The sequence below is a fragment of the Pleuronectes platessa genome, chromosome 3 (genome assembly GCF_947347685.1).
Source record: "Pleuronectes platessa chromosome 3, fPlePla1.1, whole genome shotgun sequence".
NCBI classification, from domain to species: Eukaryota; Metazoa; Chordata; class Actinopteri; order Pleuronectiformes; family Pleuronectidae; genus Pleuronectes; species Pleuronectes platessa.
Genome location: NC_070628.1, coordinates 15,470,997 through 15,488,831, shown reverse-complemented (window position 1 = coordinate 15,488,831; position 17,835 = coordinate 15,470,997). Strand labels below are relative to the sequence as shown.

Below are 17,835 nucleotides of genomic sequence, written 5' to 3'. Positions count from 1 at the left end.
CCAACAGAATCCTTATAATTGCCAAAAGTTGTAATATTTACAATTATATTATTAAAAGCATAACTGTTTAGTGTGACTGTGAAAGCAGTTTACCCTTAATAGTTATTCAACCAATTATCAGTTTTAGTGGAATGGAGTAGGTGAGGACAATGATGTAAATATTTGTTTCTTTTTACTTGGGCTTTAATGGGTTCAGTGCGTAAATACATATACAATAATCCTTTAACATTACTATTGTGTTTATTCTAAATTGTACAAATTGTGGTTTTCCTATCCTAGAATGGGCACTTTATATTTACATCTGGAGAGGCCGAAATGTTTTTTCCAGTAAATTACAATAAAATAAAAGACAGGATTTTTTTCGGCATAAGCTGTATTTTTAATATAAAGTGGGAGATCAGAATATTCATGATTACAAAAAGCTGCATCACCGATTATGTAGACGTATTTTCATTTTATTGTTTTTTTAAATAGTGACGCGTCACCACACCGACGGGCGCGCGAGGCTGACTGCAGCACTTCCTCGAGGCGTAGGGGGTTGAGCGCGCTCCGCGGGGACGCGCACGGAGGGGAAGTCGAAAGACGGAAGAAAGGACGCAGAATAAACTTGTCAACTAGTGACTGGATTCACACACAGTCACAGAACATGTTACAACAGGGTCGGAGACTTGTTTCCATGTGAATTCAGGCCGCCAACCTCCCGCTGTGTCGAAACCCAGTCACCGCTGCCCCCACTCGCCTGGTGGACTCCGGCAGTTTTCAAACAGACTTGCTCCACCGACCCGGGGACGTCCACCGTCACAAAGTCACAGCTAGCCGCCGCTGAAGTGGTGTAAGAACCGCAGAGTTGTACTGAAGAGAACCACGACCAGCCGGTCAGCTCAGCAGGACTCTGGGTTTGGTCGGTCGTGAGGGAAAAGTTGTCCGCGGCGGCGGTGGTGGTGGTGGAGGAGAAGCCGCGGCCGAGGCCTGCAGTCGAGGAGGCTGCATGTGTGAAGACCACAGCTGGCGAGGAGCGACCCGAACAGTTAGCAGCTGAAGACCCAGACCACCAACATGTCGGCCCAGGCACAGATGCGGGCGATGCTCGACCAGCTCATGGGGACGGGGAGAGACGGTGAGCTGGGTGGTTAAATTCGGCTTCTGGTTGAAGCTAGGGGCAATAATTGTGAGTCGTAGCTAACGCTAGCTAAGGCTAGCTAACCAGGCTGCCACACTGTGTCAGTTAGGCATGCAGGACCAACCGAGCTAGCTCACATGAGGACAGCTAGCCGCTTAGCTACCTGTTGTCTTTGAGTTTACATGGCAAGTTGAGCTGTTAGCATCGTCTGTCAACCCCATCCTGCGAACTTTTTAACGTTTTACCGTGTCATGGGTAATGTGCTTGTTAATTCGTGGCACCATTCCACCATTTTTATTTTTGGCTAAATTTGTATAGCTTTGCAGGTAGTTGCTACATATGTTTGACCCATTCACTGTATATATGTTAGCGAGGTGATTTAGCCTGTGGTTGTTGTTTTTTATTGTTTTTTAATCATGACACTAGTGGACTGAAGTTGAGATTACACCTTCTAATTCGTGGGTTTTTCATTTTACAGGTGACTCCATGCGGCAGAGAATCAAATTCAGTGATGAGCGGGTTTGCAAAAGTCATCTTTTGGATTCCTGTCCTCACGATATCCTGTCAGGCACCGTAAGTATCATGTTTATACACACACAGGCATTTACACTGAGTCAATTATCATGTATCATACAGTCATTAAGTAGAAACGCAGTAATAACATTGGTGTTGTGGCTGCTTCAGCACATCGGACCTAAAATAACTAAGTGTAATCAATAAGCGTTGGATTCAATTGTGTGATTTCATGACCGCAAAGTAAGTCATTGTTAAAATACATCCACACGTTGCAACTCAAATTGAAAGGTAAAAGCTCTTAAAGCGAAAAGGATAGATAGCTCCGATGCAGTTTCATTAGGAAGGGTTAAAAAATGTTGATCGAACTCTTGGTCACTTAATCCAGATTTTGATGGCTAAGAATTGAATTGTAAACTAACTTGGTTATTAACTAAGACGGGGCTTCAACAACAGGGCAGATTAAATTGTAGAATCAAAGAGTACAAGATCAATACAAAACTGTGCTATTGTCTCTGAACTTTGTATGTACTCTAAGTCAATGTCACATTTGCTGTGTCTGATGTGATGCCATTTGAATTCCCTTTGAACGAGAATGAAGTTTTACATTAAGGATTTGTTAGCACACTAGATTTCCAAATGAGTTATATGATGTAATGAAACATAACGCACTGACGTCTGTTTAATTCATGCAGAGAATGGACCTGGGGGAGTGCATAAAAGTCCACGACCTGGCCCTCAGAGCAGACTACGAGATTGCCTCCAAGGATCAGGAGTACTTCTTTGAACTTGATGTGAGTACCACTCAGTAAAGTCACTATAAGCAAAGCTGGCTCAGTGATGTTACCTCTGATGTGGGAGGACAAATCCATTACATACATGCTAACAGCTTTACTGATGAACTGGTGATTCCTGCCAAAGCAGCTGACTCAAATTATGAGCCAGGTCACATCAGACTAGTTTCTCTGGAGTTTTTCTTATGCAAATCAGTGTTGTCATATGCAATACAAATTGTAAAGCCTTCTGTGAAGAAAATTCTGAACATATTTAGCTATATGACAAAAAATTCTTGACTTGATTAAGGATTTAACTTAAAAGTGACAGCTTTGTGATTCTGCTTCAGTCTTTTCTAAGGATGTCAGAGTTTGGACTATGCTGGAGGTTTGATTTTAAAGATGCTTGAGAGACCGGTGGAAAAATGGGCAGATGTTTGTGAGCAAATTAAATAAATGCACTATATAGCAGTCTTTTTCAACAATATATGACACATTTAGAACTGTAGAAAGTATAATGGATGTTTGTTTGGCTATGTATATTTATATCAATTAATTTTGTCTAGTAAAGTATTGTTTTACACAGAAAATATTTCTCTACAATAAGCCATAGTATATATTATGTTCTCACTTACAAAAATCATTGTTTTCTGTTTGTTTTCTTTCAGGCGGCTGAACACCTGCAGTCTTTTATTGCAGACTGTGACCGCAGGACCGAGCTGGCCAAGAAAAGGCTAGCTGAGACGCAGGATGAGATCAGTGCTGAAGTGGCTGCAAAGGTGAAGAACTTACAATGGCAGAGTTAGTTATAAGACTTATTAAGAAGAAACTTGTGTTGATGTCAATACAGGATCCTGTCTCTCCAGAGCAGTTAAGAGATCCCTGCATATATTTTTTCCTGTTCATTCGGATTAAGTGCTGCTCAAAACTAATTAGGTCCTATGTCTTCTAATAACCAACTGGGTATCAATAATCTCTGAAAAGATTAATCTTTTACATCTTGAAGCTTATTATTTTGTGTTTTATCCTGCCATGAAAAGGCTGAACGTGTCCACGAGCTGAACGAGGAGATCGGGAAGCTGCTGGCCCGGGCAGAGCAGCTCGGGAGTGAGGGGAACGTAGACGAAGCCCAGCAAATGCTGGAAAAAGTGGAGAAGACCCGGGCCTCAAAGAAAGAAGCAGAGGTCAGAAATTGTATAACTGCTTTGTTGTGACATTTTATTGTCTTGGAATAGTTTGAATACTTTTAATTATGTGTCGCCTGACAGAACAGAGGTTTTAAGTTTCTCTTTAATATGTTACAGGTATTGATAGCTTTACTGGTCATCCCTGATGAGTCAGACAAACATTTATAACATCATATTTGAAAATGACTAACTTGTATTTTGGAGTTAATGATGAGTGTATTATTCATAAAAACGTAGCTTTGCATCATGAATCACAAGTTTAAATGTATTATATACTCATTGTGCTAAACCCTTTGCTCCAACAGGACGTGTACAGAAACTCAATGCCTGCATCCAGCTTTCAACAACAAAAACTACGTGTGTGCGAGGTGTGCTCTGCCTACCTGGGTCTCCACGACAATGATCGTCGTCTGGCGGACCACTTTGGTGGCAAACTGCACATTGGCTTCATTGAAATTCGGGAGAAGCTAGAAAAGCTAAGGGTAAGAGAGGCCCTGTGACTAACAAATTCTGTTCAGTAAAGACCTGTGACAAATGTATCCATGTCTTTACTCTTTTACTATCTTTTTGTATCCAGAAAGCAGTAGTAGAGAAGCAAGAAAGACTGCGAATGAAAAGACGAGAGGAGCGTGAGCGAGAGGATGAAAAAGAGCGACAGTGGGAGGTAGAGCGGGAGAAAGAAAGAGAAAAAGAGTGGGAAAAGGAACGAGAAAAGGAGAGGGAGCGTAAGAGGTAAGAGTTTTTCTCTTTCTTCCACCATGTACTCTGAAAGGGTTGGGGATCATCTGGAGACTGAAACGTTCTGATTTCTCTTTCTGTCTCAGGTCAAGATCTAGAAGTGGAGAGCGTTACAGGTATGTCTGGGTCCGAAACATATGAATGATATTTCACAGAATCATACAGGCTCATGATGTAGCACGCTGCTCAATCTGTCGATTAAGTGTTCTTAAAACTCAGAGTAAACTAAGTATTTGTACAAATTCCATTGTTGGGGGTTGGCTTGTAATTGTTTTACAGATGTATGGGGATTCAGAGCGATGTTTGGCTACTTGTGTGCCATGTGTGATATTATTCACAATACACTATAATATGAAGTAGTTTTATGATGACGCTGCTATGTTCAGAATACTGAGCTTCCTCTGTTGAAAATTGGTTATTCTGTGGCCATAGTGTTATGGGAAAAAGTAGTATAACATAGAGCCAAGTATTAAATCGCTGTGGTGACTGTCTTTTCCAGCATGAAGCCTTTATCTGATCATCTGTTGCTTATAGCCGTGAAACATACCTGTTCTTGTTTTTTCACTCAAATCTGAAAAACTATTTTTGTAATCATTTATCTAGGGATGGTGGCAGCTCATCTTCTCATCGCTCAAGACGCCACCGCTCCTCTCATTCCAGAGAAGAAGGTGGTGATAGGGATCGAGAGAGGGAGAGTGGTGATAGGGATCGAGAGAGGGAGAGAGAGCGAGAGAGGGAGCGGAAACATCGACACAAAGAAAGACATCGCTCACGCTCCCACTCTCACAGACAAAAAAGGAAGAGGTTAGGCTTTTATCCATCCCTGTAACCTGCATATAGTAAACCTCCTTTTACTTTGGCTTCAAAAGTGATTTGTTGGTCCAGACTTGTGGGTTTTTCTGAAGGCTGGAGTAACATGTTCTGCTTCCACAGAGGAAATTGATTGATGAGTTTTGGTGCCTCGCACACAATATGTTCTCACGTGCATCCTGAATGACAGGCACCCTAAGACTGCTTCTTATAATGAGCAGCCATTATTTGTTATGTATTCAGCTTCTTTTTACAATCCGCAGCAACAAAACTGAAATTTTCACTCAGAGACCGAAATTAATTTTTCCAAATGAAGTTAAGAATAATAAAGGGCAGACCTTCTCTGTTTTTGCCAGGTGAGCTGCTGTTACTGCAGGAAGGCTCTCTGAGATATCTGTTGCCAATAAGTAACTTTACTCAAATGTTTCATTGAGGAACATATTGTTGTAGTTTTCTTTCAGTAGTCAGTATTATTTGAACATACTTGTGTTAAGAGCTGGATTGTGGTCGTCACTTCTCAGATTCAAACCTTCACAAGTGCTGATATTGACCTATGGGCGAACACCAATAAGAGTCTGTAATTGCAGTTTGGTTATGGGTTCCTGACACCAGGGTGGGGCGTGTAATTATTAAATCCATTAATAATGTCTCATACGTGTTAATAATTATGCAAAATTATTTATATACTTCAACCAGTGCACATCATTGCCTTATTCAAAATATTGTCATCTTCTAAATATATAAGAAATTGTGATCATTTAACTCTGTTCTCTACAGTGAAATTAGTTAAATTAAACAAACATAAATCGACTAAATACAATTATAGCTCAGGTCTCCTTGAGTTTTTTTTTTTAAATGGACGGATTATTAATTTTAAGATTACCGCAGTAGCTTTGACTCAGAAGCTATGGACTACCATCCAATAATTCAATATAGAACCATGCTTAAGTACTATAACTGTAATAAAGCTATAAACTATAAGACAAATCTCAAATTGAAATTAAGTTCCTCAACTCCTTATGTACTTACATTCTTTTCCCCAAAGATCCTCCGGAGATGGATCATCTAACACCCAGGACAGAGAGCGCTCGGTGTCCCAGGAGAGGTTGAGAGAGGCCCCAGGAGAGGGATGGCGTCAGGACAAGCCAGAGCAACGGGACTGGGAAGACAGGGGGAGGTCCATCTCACCGGACACAACCAAGGCCAAGGAACGAGAAAGATCCCTGTCGTTGGAGCGAGACCGACGTTCCAGCTCCGAAGAGCGAGAGTCCGGGGAGATATGAACAGGAGGGGAGGCCTCCCAGTCTTTGATTTGGATATATTGTCTAACAAAAAGAGCATGGGAGCGAGTTGGTGTGAGTGTGGGTGGGCGGAGGGGAGGGGGGGAGCTTTGTATATGTGTTCATGATAAAACATGTACAGTAGAGCAGCATTGACCAGTGGGAACTTAACAAGGGGATGAGGGAACAGCTTCAGTGGTGGCGGTCATGAAAACATACAAATCAACTTTTATAAACCTCTGAGTTGTGAGGTCTATTGTCCTGGAAGCAGCACAGTCGTACCCCTACGCCAACCTGTCAATGATGACAGTGATGAGAGGTGACTGAGTGACGAGTCAGCAGAGGCCCTTCTTTAAATCTGTTTTTATTTTACATGAAGTACTGTTGTGTTTTTTTTTTTTTATCATTAGTTAAGTCATGTTATTACTGTTTCTGGATTTATTTACATGGGTTGGATTCATTGAGCATAACCCTCACTGTGATTTTAGACAAATGAGCTGTGAATGACTGGAGGCTCCTCTGACGCCTGCGTTGTTTTTTGCTGCCTTCAAGCCATAACATTCTCATTTGGGAAAAATTTGATCCAAAATTCTTGAGCCTGACTGGAGAGTTGAGGTAATTCTGTCCAAACAAACATGTTTCTCAATGAAAAATATTTCTTATCGACGATGTGCATATTTACAAACTGACAGCTCATGGCCTGCTTGCTGTTATACAATCTGGATCTACAGGAGGGATTTATTTTGCTGTGCCACCGTTGTGAATAAAATGTTCTGCTTCCATTCAAAAACAGTGTTTGACGAGTTTTCTGTTCGGCTTCACTTTCTGATTGTTTGGTAAAGATAAGCATCCTTTTATTTGTGACACTGCAGCAGAGGACCAGTCTTTTAGAGCTATACAACACAATTGTACAGAAATATCCACCCAGCTGCCACTTTATTTTGTACATTTTTATATTCTATTGACATTGTTCTGTCTGCTGCTAATGATTTTTCAATTAATTTTGACACTGTCATAGAGGATAATTAAAGTATGTTTTAGTAATGACTACTGGACTTAATTATATTCAGAGGTACTAACACCCCTGTTGTATTTACTTAAAGACCAACAAATTTGAAAACTATAATGTCGCTGAGGAGAGTGCTCTGTTACACTTTGCATACACTTAAAATAAATTTCTAAAATCACTAAAAAGAACTGCAGAAAATCCTCACATTTTAGAAGAAATCTCGGTGCCAACCTGCCCACCATCCACGACCTGTACACCTCCAGAGTCAGGAAACGGGTAGGAAAAATCACTGCAGACCCCTCTCACCCTGGACACAACCTTTTCAAACTCCTCCCCTCTGGTAGGCGCTACAGATCTCTGTTCACCAAAACCACCAGACACAAAAACTGTTTCTTCCCCTCGCCGTCTCACTTCTGAACAGCCAACCCACTGTGGCACTGTGCAATAACTCTGGATCCTTATAATAACCACTGTACAGTTACTCCCGAAATTGTATTATATTATATATATATTATAATTATATTTAATTATGTTAACTTATTTCACCCTCACTGGATAATTGTAATATGCACACCTGCACTTCTTTCCTTAGACCGTCGCACTGTTCGGACTGTTTGTATTGTTTTGTTTTGCTTTGCTTTGCTTTGCTTTGCTTTGCTTTGCTTTGCTTTGCTTTGCTTTGCTTTGTTTTGTTTTGTTTTGTTTGTTTTGTGATGTGTATTCTTTGTAAGCAACTGAGAGCCACTTTACCGAGTCAAATTCCCTGTTTGTGCGAACTTACTTGGCCAATAAACCTGATTCTGATTCTGATTCTGAAGAACAATGAATTTCCGGTATCTGTATGAAAACCAAAACGACCTAAATAGATGCAAATCAATTGACTGGTTGTGTTGGAGGTGAAGTAATTCATTTAGTTTTACCACAAAACATATTTATAAAGGTTTGAAAAGGTGAATATCTCCTGCTGAAATGAAGAATATGCAGAAAATTGCATGAAAACCGAAACGAGTGATCATGAGCACTGAGGTGCAGTACACTCAGCAGCCTCTAGGTGGCAGAAGCGAACTGGACATGAGGGAATAAAACTTCCCTAGCGCGATGACGTCAGACGCAGGTTCGTAAAAAAGGGCGCGAGGGAAGATGGACGCTTCAGACTCTTGTTTTTCTCACATTCACTGAAGTTGTCATCGTTTGTCTCGTGTTTTGAACTCAGCATGTCGTCTCTGAAGCCCTTCAGCAAACTGCCTGGTTTGAACACAGCGAACATCCTGGTGAGTGTGTGTTCGTCTCGTCGCTGCCACCGCGGAGTTTATTCAAGAGTTCAGACCGACGCCATGACACAACAACATGTACAATATGGCTGCTCGTGCCTATGGCTCGTGCTGCCGAGTGTGTGTCTCCTGCCTCTGCCATTGTCACAACACACTGATGGAGATCTACGACACAAACCACCCGACCTGTCTCAAGCTGTGTGTTGTCTCATATGTTGTGTTGTTCCTTATTGTTGTGCGTGCTCCTGGCCTGAATACTAGTCTGAATATATTGCTTGTTCGTATTGACGAGTCATTTTATTTAAATTTTAGGTTGCCATTTTAAAAGCTGGCCAGGAACAACACCTGGAAATTAGCTTGTTTAGCTAACTCTGGCTTATTGACACTCATTTAGCTGTTTAATGAGCATTGTCTCTGTCAAATAAACAAACAAATTAATGAAATAAAATGTAATCTACCCTCTGATTCAAGCTCCTGCTGTCAGATAAAGGTTCAGCACCCTGAGTCGTACACAAACCCTGTGTCCTGTGAGAATGTAGCTGGGTCGTTTTAAACTTGCATCCAACAGATTTTTTGTTCACTTTTGTATTTAATCTATTCATAGTTATTTCACCAATCAATCAAGCTTTAATCATGTAGCATCTTTCAAGCAAATAAAATGAATTCAAAGTGCTTCAAAGTATTTAGATGTGAAGTCACTTCTCTCTCAAGATGTAGGAAATGATGTTACGTCCAGGCCTCTATATGTAAAATGGTTATGGATCAAATAAAAGAAGTTCAAAGTGTGTGTGAAGTGTTCTCCTCAGGTTTTGTGCTGACTATGAGAGTTGTTTTGTTGTTTTTTTCCTCCAGCTGGTGGAGAGTGAGGAGCAGTTTCAGCAGAGTTTAGCAGACGCTCTGGTGGAGGAGACCTCTGTCACTGTGAATGTGTGAGTATTTCTCTGTCCTGTTCAAACCACTGACCTCAACTGTCTGATGCAGAAAATCTTCATTAAAAACACAACTGCAAACACATCCTTGATTACTTTTCTTCCTTTCTGTGGAGTCTCACCGATATCGTTTTTTTGGAAAGAAATAACAATATTATTGATTAAAAAATCAAATGGTGATATTTATTTCATGAAAGTGGGATCTCAGCTGATGTTCATTCTAACTTGCCAATGATTCCTTAGTTGTTATGACGAAGAAATATCATTGGAGTTTGATATTTGACAGTTTAACCATGACTATGGGCAGAGGAGGTCTCTGGTTCGTCTCTGGTTCGACTCCACGGAGAGACAACAAAAGACGAACCTGGATTGATCTGTCCAAAAATCCAAGAGTCTCCCTACCCTGTCTAGTGCCCCTGAGCAAGGCACCTTACTCCCCCAACATCTGCTCCCCGAGCGCCATACATGGCTGCTCACTGCTCTGTGTGTACTGCACCAGATGGGTCAAGAGCAGAGATTAAATTTCCCTTCCTGCATGAGTGTGCCTTTGCATGACTGTGCATGTGTTTGGGACGAATAAATGCATCTTATCTTAACTGAATTATAAATAACTATAGATAAAAGAAAAAACAGACACAACCAAATATATAGAACTTGAACAACTTGTTAACCTAGATGCAAATCTGTTCCACATTGTTTATTCTATGAAACAGAAGTTGTCATATCGTCCGCCGATCTGCTAAATAAATGTTCTCATCTGATCAGAAATACAACCAGCAAAGTCAGATGTTTCTGAGAGTGCAATATTGTTGATGCTCAGTTTTTAAACCTTCATACAACCATTTGTAGTCGTCTTGGGAGTCTTTCCCATCCCTACCACTCAACTCCTGTAATGTGAACGTAGCTTTATTGACTGTTTGCTGCTCATCAGTGTTCATCCTGACAACAAGCTCATTTCTTGTACCAATCAGGAGACTGGCCAAGAGTCTCCCTCTGCCCCTGGAGAACGAGGAGAGTCGTCCAAGAATAGATCTGGTGGTGTTCATCATCAACCTGACCTCAGAGCTCAGGTAACTCTCAGACCCTTACAGGAACATATTAAACACTCATTTGCTTTTACTAACTGAGCACACAGGTAAAATACAATAACTCCATATTGTAGTGTCAGTTTTCCAGAAAGAAACTTGTGCATCGTCCTTCAATGAGCCGCTTGCAGCTGTGAATTAATTTCTCTTTCTCCTAAAGCACACATATCACTACATATTAACAAACTTCAGCCTATCTGTGTTTTAATTGTCAGAGAAACTCAACTGCACAACATCAATTGCTTTTAGTTGATTGGTATTTATTCTGTCAACTCTTCATTTAACAATGTTTTGACCTCACTTTTTATTTTGTTGCAAACACAGACTTTAAACATATTCACAGACATTTACAGACTGATATCACCTGGAAGATGGAATCCATCATTATGTAAAAAAACTACTGAACTCTGCAGCATTGTGTTGTCTATTGTTTTTCATGATAACTCTCATGTATGAATGAATTGTTAAAGCATACTAACAGTTTATACTGTGACATGAATTATTTTGTTTCGTCATAGTTTTCAGTCAGCAGATGCTTCCCTGAAATACTTGGACCCTGGATATTTTCTTGGCAAAGTCTGCTTCCTGGTCACTAATGGTATGATGATGAGCGGAATCAAGTATTGTCAAATGGAGATAAAACTGGAGAAGTAGGAAAATATGAAATGAAGTAAACGTTGTGGATCATTTGTTTGTAATTCATATGCTTTATCCTTCTTTAAATGGCCAAGTCTTAGTACAGTCTTTTCTGTGTGATTTTCTCTCTGACTGCCTGTCCTCTATTGTTTCTGTCTTTCGTAGCTCGTAATGCTTCAGTCCCCACAGAGCGCCTGGACACTGTCAGAAAGCTGGCTGCGTCCCTCCACTGCCCCCTGTTGTTTGCAGAGGATCAGGTTTGTCTCTCACAAAAATTAAGAATGATGTTCAATTTAAGACGTCGGTGAAGTGCATTCTCTGTGGTTTTAACATTGCAGTTTAGCCACTTGTGTGTCTGGCTTATGAAGCTCAGCGTTAGTGAAGGTCAAGGACTCTAAATGTTTCTGCAGTGCCTTGTTTAGTGTCTTTAAAAGCAGCCGTGTGTAATGTTCCCCCCTCCAGACTCCAGATGGTGTGACCAACGCTACAGAGAGGCTGCTGACCATCTTGAAGGTGGCGGCCGGCCTTGTTCCCCTGGCTACAGCGCTCTACCTTTCCAACCTGACCCAGTGCACAGTGCCCCTGGACATCGACCAGCCCAGCTTTGATTAGTCCCAGTCGATTTACCCTTTTATCATGTGTACAGTCTATTTATTTGTAGTGGTGGCCTCAGCATGGTGTCTCTTTTTATTCATTTTACACAACATGTTTGTGCTTTGCATCGTAACTCCTGCAGCCTACATACATATTGTTGATCTTTCATACCACAAGATATTTAGACATGCCACAGGAAAACATGTAAATAAGTAGAATATCACTCAGGAGACTGTATCTATGCTAAGCCCCAACAGTCTTAAATTCAATCAAGTTGGACCAAAATTCAACACACCCATAGATATCAGTTCTTTAAATGTGTTTTTTCTCATCAAGATCCATGAATTATTCCCTAGGATAATGTATTATTGAATTGAACAATTGTTTGTGTTTAATTCATTAGTAGAAGACTTTCAGTAAACACACAAGATACAAACAATTCTGTCCGGTAAGACCTGGTCTCCGGACTGTAAACACGTGTAGAGTCTGAGCGTGAGCGTCATCTTCTTCACTGTTAGCATTGTTTCCTCCGTGTGTGCGGGACAAGTAACAACCTCATAATTTGTATTAACAGGTGGAGTCTGGTCACATGACTGTTCCCACCTTCAACCTGAGCAGGGGTCCAAACAGTCAAATGGAAACCTCAGTGTTGATGTGCCGGTCTCTAAATTTAACCGTGAAGTGATATCAAATATTGACACGATGCTGCCACAGAATATTTATGTTTTGAATAGTGTAAATAATTACAATATAGCTGTCTGTGTACTTTATATGGAAATGTTTCATGGTTTATACATGATACAATTATTGGACATGTAAATACATGAAAATAAATCTGGTCCATAAAAACATTTTTTGAAACTTTATTTTGAAATAATTTTCACTTTTGACGACTGAGATAAATGTCACAAAACATTTAAATAATTAATTGAATCTTCACTGAATTTCTTAATATTGAGATATTTATATAAATTAATTCATAGGGATATTTGAATTTGTAGTTTTATTTATTATTAATTACATAAGAAGAATACAGTTTGTCTCGTCACACTATGGACATGTAGCCAGTCTGCTGTCGAGCACCAGTGAGTTTGGCCCCGGTTCAGTGGGCAGCTGGTCGGGGGGGGGGGGGGGGGGGGCAGAGGATTGGGACCAGAGGTTCTGTGCCTGGTGTCACGTCTGCGTTTGTGCTCGGATGCACACGCACACAAACACTATTTAAAGTTAGCTTATCATCCTGGCAGTTGTCCATCACACTTGTTAACCAAATGCTGGCATCACGTCAGAAAATGGAAGGACACCAAGGAGTCAGTGGGGCTGAAGAATGTCTGTGATAACGCTCTTGGTTCTGTCCCATTAACACTTGACTAATGAATAAAAATTTCACTGTGTGTGACCTCTAATGGGGCAGCAGCTAGGTGGAGCAGCTCCACGACCTTTATGACCTCCTCAGAGGTTACAGCCACTGTCATACTGTCCTTTAGTCAAGTATCACCCCCAATGCAAAGATCCCGTCCCAGTATGAGACATCAACACATCTGCTAAGATCTCAAGAGCTGAAACATTGAATTAACTCATCAGTCGGTCATCAGAGAGTGAAAAAGGCACAAGGCAGTCATCAAGCAACCAGACTAAAAGTTTACAGATGAGCTGATGTACCAAACACCAAGGTTTTCAATACTTATGCAGGTTTTGTCTTTAGTTTTGGAAGAAAGGAGAATCTGACCTGACAATGTAAGAAAGTGGAGGGCAGGGCCGGGTCTAGACAGGCATGTATGAGGGGGCAGCCACAAATCTTGAGGGGGCATTGTGCCTAACCCTAACCCTAACCCTATTTAGTTTGAGGGGGCACAACATTTATTTGAGGGGGCCAGGCCCCCTCTTGCCCCTGCCTAGACCCGGCCCTGGTGGAGGGATGTCAAAAATCTAATAAATCTGTCAGTCCTGTGAGCAGATATTGAGATATTTCACTACAAGTGAAAACCTTGCCATGATGATGTTCAACAGGAGAAAGAAGTTTACAGTCAGTCATTTGGATTCACCCTCTGGGGATTATGCATATCTGGGCCATATGTCATGTTTCGTTCCATGAGATATTTCAGTCTGGAAAAAGTGATGCACGGACCAGTCAAAGTTGTTAAACTTAGAGCTCTGCAGACACCGGAGCTAATAATGTCAGATATTTTCTGGCTCCAGTCTCTCATGTGTTTGTTCGCCACTTTCACCTGTTAACGAACGTAAAACATAATCATTTCTCTTTAATATCATGGTAAATGAACTGTATTTATGTTGTGCTTCTCTAGTCTGATCCACCAACGTGCTTTACATGAAATGCCACAGTCACACTTTCTTGCAGTGCTACTATATCCTGCTCTTTTCCTCACACACTGTCAGCACAGCCTTCAGGCGACAACTTGAGGTTCACTATCTTGATCATGGACACTTCAGCATGCGGACTGAAGGAGCTGGCTGATCAAACCATCGACCTTCAGTTTGTGTCTCCTGAGCCCACAGTGCTGTGGTTCTCTGACACAGTCTGACTAAGAGATTTTAAGACATCACCTCAGGCTTGAGAAAGTAATACAATGGGTATATTTCATTGATTCATACTTAACCTTAAACGACACAGTAGTCTATGAGAGTCTATGGCTTTACACCTTAGGTCTGTACCCCCCAGCAAGTCCCAAGGTAAAGCTGAGGGGTCGACGGAGATTTGAAAAGTTTTTCCTGTTGTTCGCTGTTTTATATTATTATTGTTTAATAATATAAAAGCTGCCTGTGATACGAGGTCACATGTGAATATAGCTTTGTTTTTAAAGTATGAGTGTTGAAAGGCTTCATATAGAATCATGTGTCACAGTACGGTTGAGTCTTAATCAAGGAATAACACATTAAAGGTTCAGTGATGAGATTTAAAGTCAACACTGGATGCATTTGTTTGTGTGTCTGTGTGCGCATGTTCTTGATGTGAAGACTTTTATTCTTGACCTTATTCTTATCTGGATCATCTGACTTTAACAATGAGCTGGATTTAATTTCAGACCTCATAAAATATCTTATCAAAACGTCCCTGTCACTCATACTTAATTTAATTTTTAAATACGAGCAGCAGTAGAAACAAAATTGAAATTGAAAATGAAAATGAAAATGAAAATGAAAATGAAGATAAAGAATATGAAGATAAAGAATAGAGAGCACAGTTGAGCAAAAAAGTGTTTTATTGGTAATAATTTGAGAGAATATAGATTTTTGTGTCCAAGATCAATGTTAAGATAAACCTTGTATTACGGAGCATCTTTGCATCAAACTCAATCTAATACAATTGTGCAAAATTGCATTTTAACGTTCTATGGGATTTATAACTGTCAACATCTGGAGCTCTAATATACAATAGTGCTGTATTCATTTATTACTTAACAGAGATTATACTTTAATTTTTTTAAAGCACTTGCATGCAGAATATTTCTTGTCTTGTAATTGGGCCTCGACATGACTTGGGTCAAAATTCATTCTCAGCCTTCGAAGCCCAGCTCTTTGTAGTTTGCTTGAATGTCAGCGATGACGACGTCCATCACGTTCCTCAGAGCTTGTTGCCCGGCTGCATCCAGCCCTGCCCTCTCCTCCATGACTTTAGCAATGACCTCAGTAATCAGCTGTCGACAAAATACAGAGAAAGGTTTTAAAATCAAGTTCGGAAGATACAAAATCAATTTGATAACTTTTAGTCACACATATTATTACAGTGGAACTCAGGAGAGAACACATCTCTGTGAAGGCCCAACAGTTCCCTCATGAAACCACATTTGACTTCACTAGATGTGGATTTTTATTTGGATCTGCAATGAATTGGCACACACTTATAAATACAAATATCAGTCCCCTAAACATGTCAAGATTTATTCATCAAGATCCGCGAGTTATTCTCTGAAAAACAACTCAAATGTTGATTGCATTGTTGAAAAAAATCCCTCCCGGATCCAGATCTGCCCCCAAAGGTCAAGCCGCATCCCTTCACAAAATTCCATGGAAATCAGTTATGGCGTTTTTGTGGAATCCTGCGAACTAACAAACAAGGTTACCCTGAAGTTGTTAATGGCGATCTTGTGCTTGGTGGCGTGGCTGTGGGCCAGAGGTTTCAGGATGGTAGCGTGGTTTCCTTTGGCCTTCAGCAGGTCACCAAGTTTCTTCAGCACAGTGGCGCCGTGGGCGGAAACAGCTCCATTACCGGCCAGGTCACCCAGAGGGATGCCAGCAAAGTTGGGGAACAGCTTCTGAGTGTCCGGGTGCTCCGTGAACAAACTGGGAAGAAAACGAAAGGACAGGATTCAGGAGAAATAATACAGCACCAGGGCCGTAGCTACCTCTGAGGACACAGAGGTCGTTGAAGGTCTCATCAGAGCCACTGACCGGGTCAGAACCAGGTTCCCGTGGGTGGTGTAGTCCGCCTCCACTGGACCCCAGCACTTCAAAACCATGTCAAAGTCAGCCATGATCTGAGGAGTGGAAGTGGAGGATGATTAAAAACATTCCCAAAAAAATTTCTCTGACAAATACCAGTGAAAAAATCTAAGTGCCCTGATCACATGAAGTTTACCTAGTCTACATAAACAGCTTCATCCTTTCTTCTGTTGTTACATCTCTTCTATTTGATTTGATGTCCAGAAGCCACTTTAATCAAGGGCAATTATTATTAGAAGGAGGCAGATACATGTCCCCATCTGCCCTCACTCAGTCTGTGATGTGGCGTCAGTGCTGCCTCCGCTTCCTCGATGTGAAGTGAAATCAGATGTACTGTTGGTTTTCTTTAAAATACACATTTCTAATGAGAGCACAATCATCTGCATTTGTATTTCTGCCAATGTAATTTGCTCAGTAGCCGTGGGTATATCCTTTAATTCAGGGACTTTGATATTATGAAAGAGATTTAAATTTTATATAGCACAAGACATTCTGCAGCTGGGCTGGAGATGGTTTTTTCGCTGCGGTAAATGACAGAAACAGGTTGATGTCAAATTATCCTGGACCACTAAATGTCAAATCATCAGTAGTTTGCTTTAACAAAGTAGTTGCTGTGTGTAAATCAAAATCAGCTTTATTCTCTGTCAATATTCCATCAATCAACACTTTTATATTCTAAGATTGTACCACGAAAGTATTTCAAAACAGACAGTACCTACCTGTGGTAAAATATCCCGTGTGATGATGATACCAAATTCTTCTCGACCTGACTTGCCCCCCCTTAAAGCTGACCTTATATACTGCCTCCCTCTGTCTGGTCGCCAAATTATTCCAACCCTCCCACTCACGTCTCTACCTCTCTCACTGCACTTCTCCTACATGTTCACAATATCCCCAACATTAATATGGAATCTTTTATTTCCACCTAAGCACCGTCTGATAAGTTTTATGAATCACTTAGTTTTTCGGTGTATTATCTCTCTGAGCCTTAACATGCCAGTGAAATCTGATCTGAAAAAAGACGAACATATTAAAGACATTCAAAAAATGTGTGTGCTTGTGTTTGTTGCCTCTCTGAGACCTTTCCCAGCATAAACACTGACCTTATCAGGACCAGTTGACATCATGGGGACCAGAGCCCTCTGCACTGTGGTGTGGTGGAAAATGAGCTTCAGTTTTTTAAGAAGAGGAGTCTCCTGTGGGAAGATTAAATCTATTCACTGTTTTTCCTATGTTTGTGTTTAAAGATAAAACAGGGAAGGTGTGTGTTTGTCCAGTCTAATTAGCACCACCATAGAGGAAAAGCCCATTGGATTAAATTGGTCTTATTTCAACCCGATAAATTTAATCTATTTTCCATGATAATTAAACCTCCCAGGGGGCGCTGGGTGAGCATAAAACAAACAGGATATTGAACTGATAGCAGTGACAC

General features: G+C 40.8%; 3 protein-coding genes across 3 annotated transcripts; 2 read left to right on the top strand and 1 right to left on the bottom strand.

Moving 5' to 3' along the window:
- The first annotated feature begins 528 nt into the window (after positions 1–528).
- zgc:158803 (LUC7 domain-containing protein) lies at positions 529–7,211 on the top strand. Its single transcript, XM_053418954.1, has 10 exons — positions 529–1,117; positions 1,599–1,693; positions 2,329–2,427; positions 3,075–3,185; positions 3,447–3,590; positions 3,899–4,075; positions 4,171–4,325; positions 4,418–4,447; positions 4,935–5,135; positions 6,187–7,211. Exons 1-10 carry the CDS (start codon positions 1,057–1,059, stop codon positions 6,422–6,424), a joined length of 1,311 nt encoding a protein of 436 aa, XP_053274929.1. The 5' UTR covers positions 529–1,056; the 3' UTR covers positions 6,425–7,211.
- Positions 7,212–8,550: 1,339 nt separating this feature from the next.
- Positions 8,551–12,796, top strand: pane1 (proliferation associated nuclear element). Its single transcript, XM_053418955.1, has 6 exons — positions 8,551–8,701; positions 9,554–9,630; positions 10,602–10,700; positions 11,234–11,313; positions 11,517–11,608; positions 11,814–12,796. The coding sequence occupies exons 1-6, from the start codon at positions 8,645–8,647 to the stop codon at positions 11,961–11,963; spliced, it is 555 nt and encodes a 184-aa protein (XP_053274930.1). The 5' UTR covers positions 8,551–8,644; the 3' UTR covers positions 11,964–12,796.
- Positions 12,797–15,229: 2,433 nt separating this feature from the next.
- mb (myoglobin) lies at positions 15,230–17,158 on the bottom strand. Its single transcript, XM_053418673.1, has 4 exons — positions 17,123–17,158; positions 16,353–16,438; positions 16,025–16,244; positions 15,230–15,598 (listed from the first exon to the last, which is right to left on the bottom strand). Exons 2-4 carry the CDS (start codon positions 16,433–16,435, stop codon positions 15,458–15,460), a joined length of 444 nt encoding a protein of 147 aa, XP_053274648.1. The 5' UTR covers positions 16,436–16,438; positions 17,123–17,158; the 3' UTR covers positions 15,230–15,457.
- Between the last annotated feature and the right edge of the window lie 677 nt (positions 17,159–17,835).